Raw genomic sequence first — 7,051 nt, forward strand, 5'->3', positions numbered from 1 at the left:
AATGTGAAGGCGGGTGTTTTCATTACTTCAGTTCTGGTATGACAGGCCCTCACTGTAAGTGTGTGGGATCTTTTTAGATTTTCCAGAGGAATGGTGACTCAAAACAATGCTTTGTTCTCATAGGGAAAAATAATGAAAAGACTGCCTTGACTTTACTAAACTGCTGGTCTTGCAGTGGACATGATGTAATGTTTCTGCTTTCTCGTGGTCTAGCATTAGAACATCTTTGCTAGGACTGCCTGTTTCTGTAATTGTTTTTGGTGTGAGTGGATCTCCTCTCTGATAACCTTAAGGAGTCTGATAGCTTAAAGGAGTTTGTGGATGTTATGGAAAGACATGAACCAGATTAGTATTTCCTCATAGCTATTATTGCCTGCTAGTGGATGTTTACTTGGAATGGCTGGTTGAGATGCTCAACAAATCGAAATGTTTGCTCTTATCAACCTATGACAGATTTATAATTATCTTAAGTTTGCAAGTGAAGCTGCGATAGTAGAGAATATTTAACATAAGTATGTGTACATATTTAGATTTAAAAGCAAAGAATAAATCTGGTCTGTTGTGTTTTGAATTTGAATGAACAAGAATTCCCGTAACACAGATACACAGCATAAGCAATCTAGTTACACGATGTTGGTGTGCTTTTAATGGACTAACTGGAATGCGAGTAATTCGCGGTCAGAGGTCAGAATCTGAATTTATGTGTAGTCCTCCTAGGCAATTGTTGTATTCAACATTTATGTGTACCGGATGCATATGGATATTTGGTGCATTAACAATGGCTTATTCACCATCTGAACTGTAGCTCAGACAATGTTTTACTCAATTTAGCAGCACTCATTTCTCATTTGTGGCATTGCTCTTAAATCCTTCCTCGTCTTGTTCACCCAGCTGGCTATAATGGTTTTTCCCACCTGCTAACCCTGCCACCGAGACACCGGGGTGGGGGGAATTTCACGCTTTACACAGAATGCGTTGTGAAACTCAGAAACCACACAAACACAGATGCTGGGCAACCGTTAGCTTTTTAGTTTTATTTGTACATTTTTAGTTTGCATTTTCCCAGACACTTTCTTAGGAAAACAATTTGAAAATAGTTGTTGGGTCAGTTCCCTTAATAGGAAAACATTGAATCGTGTTCTAACAAGTCATATATTCACATGGACGTTTTTTCCCTCATGTTGTGTCATCAAAGATCTCTCAGGGCTAAAAAGCCATTTGTTCTGGACTATAAAAAAGACATCAGTTTTATAATAAGTGACCACTGTGTTTAGACTTGGTTACCTCCGTGTTTGCCAGTGGTACAAAAGAGGACTTGATCAGTCTTCCACAATTAGAAAACAACATTTCATGCGAAGCCGATAATATGCTGCTCTTTACTGTTGACAGATCTTCATTATAAACTTATACTTATATAGATGTTGCAAATAATTGTCCCTTTAGGAAAAGTGCTGTGGCTGTAATGTTACAATAATTTCGGACAGTAACTGTGGTATTTTATAAATATCATGGTTTATAGTACTCCACACTCAGAAAGAACCATGGTGTAGGCTACATGTCCTAAAAAATGTGGTATTTCCATGGTACTTTTTTGTTCTTTTCCATGGTATATGGCGGTAATGTTTTGGTTTTAGGTAAAAATGTGTGCTCATATTGTATTAATAATAGTATTTGCATCTGATTTACACCTATGTAATAATATTCTTTGCTAATCTGTGTGATTAAATATGGCGCTTTTCGACTGCGTGGTACGACTCGGCTCGGCATGGCTCAGTACGGCACGGCACGGTTCGGCTCGGTTTGCGTTTCCACTGCAGTTCAGTACCGCTTTAGAGTGGGCGGGATTATTCACATGTCATTATAGTTGCGCCGCCTCTACTACCACGACTCCTAAAAAAACGTTTTCATTCCGCATCGCCCCATCAAGCTCTTGCTGGATCCGCTCCTCTGCTATCAAGGAGAGGAACGTCTGTTTTCCCGCAACAGACAGCAAAATTTTTTGGTTGTTAAAAAAAGGTGCACTCGTTCCAAACAGTTGCGTTCGATCCTTCGCTGGCTGTGCTGATTTAAATCTAGCGGTTCTTTTGTGTTTGTGTCGCAAGTTCAGTGACGCAGGTAGTGACGATTCTCTCCGGCCAATCCGTGATCAGCAGAGTTTACACGTCACATGTTGGTAACGGTACGGTTCACTTGGAACCCCAACCGAGGTGGTACTAAAAAAAGTACCAGTTACCAGGTACTGTACCCAGTGGAAAACCCCCAAAAAGTGAATCGTACCGAGCCATTCCGTGCCGTACCATGCAGTGGAAAAGCGCCATAAGTGGATAATTGGTGCTATTTTGCTAGCCTACTCTTCCTTAGGCCTACAATGCCCCGTTGGAGTACGAGCCCACTCAACTAGAGGCACTGCCTCCTTGTGGGCGTGGTCTAGCGGCATGACCATTGCAGAAATTTGTGCGGCGGCTGGCTGGGCCTCGCCGTCCACTTTTTCTAGGTTCTATAACCTGGATGTCCCTGCCTTGCAGGCAAGGGTTCTTTCTGCTTAACTGACACGCAGTTCGCTCTGAGTGCAGCTTGGATATAATATGCCCAGACTTTTCAGAGAGATTACTTGTGCGCTCTCGGCCCCCATGGGTGCTGAGGCTGCGCAAGTCTTCTGGAACGATCTATCAGCTGGGTGAGGCCTTCATGAGGCTTAGCCCGTTAGCCTGGAGGGATTTATTGTTCTTGTTCTCTTGGGCCTTGAGGTGCCTAAGACAAGGATTACCATTGTCGTTCCTCTGCCACGGCACGACGTGATTGTACTGTTCCCATAGCGTCTAGCAAAGACGCAGTACGAGTGTAGTATCAAAAGGGAACGTACTCAGTTACAAACGTAACCTCGGTTCCCTGAGATACGGGAACGAGTACTGCGTTGCTAGCCTTGCCAAGCAGCTGCACGATTCAGTAGTCGCTTCAGTCGAAGTAACCTGAATCCTATGGCAAAGTGGCCGCTTATATAGCCAGATGACTCCGCCCATTCTGGCGGGCTTTGGCAAGTGTGGTTGCCACAGGTTTGTGCAGCACCGCTGCCAAGCCATTGGTTCGTTTTTAAAACATACTGCAGAAACCAATGGCCGTGCAGTTTCACTGCGTGATTTAAAAATGACTTTTTTCCCATAGCGTCTAGCAAAGACGCAATACTCGTTCCCGTATCTCAGGGAACCGAGGTTACGTTTGTAACAGAGTACGATATCTGAGTCCCGATCACATGTGTTTTTATAGGACCCTTTTTTTTGCGTATTGATCACCTCATTTGTATAACCACACACATACCATAGTTAAACTGTTTTTTGTAGCAAAACAATAGTTACTTTGTGGTTATGGAATAACTACAATAACCATGTTTTTTATGGTTTTATTTGTAGTAAAATCGTAGTTAATTTTTTAGTTATAGGGCTGGACAATGACAATGGTATACTGTTTGAGATCTAGCTATATTGTACTTATATAATACATTTTATTCCTAAACACTCAAACCATGAAAAAAAAAAATTGCAGCAACGATCTGGGCCAACATGTTTGTCTCTGGGAACTTCTGGCTGAATCCGAAATTGTCCCCTATTGTGACAGTATGGACCTTGTTTTCTGTGTTTCCTTGTTCTCCCACCTTGCTTTTGTTCATTGACCTAGTTTCTGTCTCTTGATTTCATTAGTTAGTTCACCTGTGTCTTGTTAATTATCCTCATTTGGTCTGTGTACTTTAGTTCCCCATTCAGTTCAGTTCGTTGTCAGCTATTGTAGTTGAGTATGCAGCTTGTGTTTCCCTGTTTGTCTATTAGATCTTCATCATCTTGAATTATTATTAAATGCTTATTGAATCATCTTCGTCTCTGTGCGCCTATCTCCCACAATAGTGTGACACTCATTCATTATTCATTACATTAGTCCACTAATACAGTTTACTTGAAAGAGTGAATGCTGAGAGTGCCGGAAGTGCTGCCACATTTGCATAATTCGTGCTTGCTGTTTAATAATCATTTGAAACTTATTAGCAAACTGGCAGCTCCAGTATTAATGAAAGGATTTATCTTGAACTCTGTCTTGGACACTAGATATAAACCTTACTTAAACAATTTAATAATCAATTAAAAAGGAATTTATACCTGTATTATATTACGCTGTATGCCGTGGACCAGCGGTTTGTAAAATTAATAGATGATTCACGAAATCATATTCCCAAGCTTCGCTCGTATAATTTTTTATTAGATGTAAAATCTTGGCAGTATCCATGCTTTAACTTCAGTGAAATATGGCATTTGACAAATATTGTTGCTTTTCTAGGCGAAACAGCTCTTATTACAAGACAGAAGTCAAAATTCACTGGAAAGAAATGGCAGAATCAGCAGCGAGTCGGTTTGTGGATCAGTTCAGCTGTCCAGTCTGTTTGGATGGACTGAAGGAGCCGGTGACGATTCCCTGTGGACACAGTTACTGTATGAGCTGCATTACTGACTGCTGGGGCCAGAAGGAGCAGGGGCCGCCGTACCGCTGTCCCCAATGCAGAGAGAGCTTCAGTCAGAGACCTCTACTGAAGAAGAACACTCTGATAGCTGAGATGATGGAGACGCTGCAGCAGACGGCCCTACAAACGGCTGCTGTGGACTGTGATGTTTGCACTACAGAGAAGAGAAGAGCTGTAAAGTCATGTCTGCAGTGCTTGCCCTCCTTCTGTCAAACTCACCTGCAGCCTCACTATCAATCTCCAGCGTTTATGAAGCACAAACTAGTCAAAGCCTCCAGAAACATTCAGGAGAACATCTGCCTCAGGCATGGGAAACTTCTGGAGATTTACTGTCAGGACGACTGTCAGAGTATTTGTTGTTTGTGTACTGATAATCATAAAGGACACAGTGTTGTGTCTGTGGATTCAGAATGGACTAGGAAAAAGGTAATATTGACGGTAATAAAAAATGCATAAAATATTTTAATAATAATTGTTGTTGTTATTTTGTATTATCTTGTTTTTATTTAGACAGTCATTTCAATTCACCTTGTTATGCCCATTTACCAGACTGGAAAGGGGTCTATTTTTGTGAATTATTGTTTTGTTAATTTTGTATGTTTACATCCTCAGGAAGAGTTAAAGGAGACAAAGGTGTTGTGTCAAAAGCTGATCCAGGAGCGAGAGAGAGGTCAGCGGGAACTCAGTGAAGCTCTGAAGCTTCTTACAGTATGTTTCTTTATGTCTTCTTTAGGTTTAAAGTTTGTTTGATACACAAAGGTAGTTAAGTAGACAGTTACCAATGGGTTTTAAGATCCAAAAATGCTATAAAACTAGTGACAAACAGTTCATCATGTTTTTATTGAGACATCTTATTTTGTAGCCTGACAAACACTTGTTTACTGTCTGTTTACACTGAACAGAAGCAGCTTAATTTGACTGCTTGAACATTTAGAGAACTTGCCAAAAATTGCTTGCATGAATTGCATTTATTTTGGTTAGTGTGCCAAAACAATAATGATCTGCATGATCACATCTTTCTCCAACAGAGTTCAGCACTAGAGACCATGGATGACTTTGAGAAGGTCTTCATTGAGCTCATCTGCTCTCTTGAGAAGAAACGCTCTGAGATTAAAGAGCAGATCAGAGCTCAGGAGAAGACTGAGATAGATCGAGCAGAGGAACTTCACAGACATCTGGATCAAGAGCTGACAGAACTCAGAAAAAGACAAACCAAGATCGAAAAGCTTATGATTACTGATGATCAGATCCATTGTCTGAAGGTAATACAAATAATTTCTAGGGCTTTGCTGGTCAACTTGACACCCACCCCACCACAGTGTCCGAGTGGCACGCCAAAACACTTTTTTTGTATGTGAATGCTGTTGAATATTATGATACAAGTGAAGTACAAAGCTTTCTTTACAAAATAAATAATAGGTTTGCAATTAAATGTTACTTTGCAAACATGGAACATTCTGTATTCTGTTTTGCAATCTGCTTACCTGTTTTTCCACAAATTTAACAATTTTCCATGAAATATTGCATTGCACATGGAATCTCTTGTTTAAAAAAAAACACTGTAGGACAGTGTCACGCCCATGGCCTGCCCCTTTGTTCCTGTGTTGTGTTTTGCTCTCAATGTGCTCAGTGACCCAGTTTTCCTGGTGTTGATTGTGTTCATTCTGTTCAGGTGTGTCTTAGTAATTATCCTCGTTTAGTCTTGTGCATATAGTGGGTTCTGTTCCTTGGTTCCTTTGTCCGGTGTCTATCGTCCATCCCTTGTGCTACGTGTGTGTTCCTTCTTGTAAGTCTTTATTTGGATAAATAAATATTGTTCCCCATGATATTCTCCGTCGTCTCCGAGCTCCTTCGTTCCTCACATTAGCAACCGTGACAGACCACCGGACCTAACAGTAAGCTGTGCCCCTTCTGCCCGTATTTGTTTCCGTTTTTAAAACATTTAGCTTTTCCCGTTCCCCGTGGTTGTGGAAACCGCCGCGAGATTCGCCGCCCTAGCCCACAGGGATATTCCCTTCGTGGAGTTCGCCCGGGAATTCTGCGGGCTCGCCGTTAGGATGGCATTAGACGACGCCATGCTTAATGCTTTGGATCGGGGCCAATTACCATTGCCCCGTGGACTTCCCAGACACCACTGGACTGCGCTGGAGGGAAGGTATCCTCCGGTGTCTGGAGAGCATCCGGCCCCGATCCAGCTCTCTGTCAAGCCCGCCGGCTGCTCTGTTGTCAAGCCCGGCCGCTCGTTCCCAAGTTAAGCCCAGAGAGGGCTCCTGTTCCCACGTTAAGCACAGAGAGGGCTCCTGTTCCCAAGTCCAGCCCAGAGAGGGCCCCTGTTCCCAAGTCAAGCCCAGGGAGGGCCACAGTTCCCGAGTCAAGCCCAGCGAGGGCCGCTGCTCCTACATCAGGCCCACGGAGGGCCTCAGAACCCGAAATTTCCACCAAGGACTATTTTGGGGGGGGGGCTATAGGGATCCGGCCGTAGAGGCCCCCTGAACTGTCTGCTCCGCCATGGCCTCCTGAACTGTCTGCTCCGCCATGGCCCCCTGC

The 7,051-nt window shown here is 42.8% G+C and overlaps 1 protein-coding gene across 1 annotated transcript in view; it reads left to right on the top strand.

Annotated features, from left to right (window-relative positions):
- The window catches only part of LOC107696345 (E3 ubiquitin/ISG15 ligase TRIM25-like), a 23,054-nt gene that overhangs the window by 13,314 nt on the left and 2,689 nt on the right, over positions 1-7,051 (top strand). The window contains exons 2-4 of the mRNA XM_016496642.1: positions 4,333-4,930; positions 5,117-5,212; positions 5,533-5,766. Coding sequence (XP_016352128.1) covers positions 4,373-4,930; positions 5,117-5,212; positions 5,533-5,766 — 888 coding nt within the window. The 5' untranslated portion in view covers positions 4,333-4,372. The remainder of the gene's footprint in view (positions 1-4,332; positions 4,931-5,116; positions 5,213-5,532; positions 5,767-7,051) is intronic.

Source organism: Sinocyclocheilus anshuiensis, unplaced genomic scaffold, assembly GCF_001515605.1.
Source record: "Sinocyclocheilus anshuiensis isolate Anshui unplaced genomic scaffold, SAMN03320099.WGS_v1.1 scaffold62, whole genome shotgun sequence".
NCBI lineage: Eukaryota > Metazoa > Chordata > Actinopteri > Cypriniformes > Cyprinidae > Sinocyclocheilus > Sinocyclocheilus anshuiensis.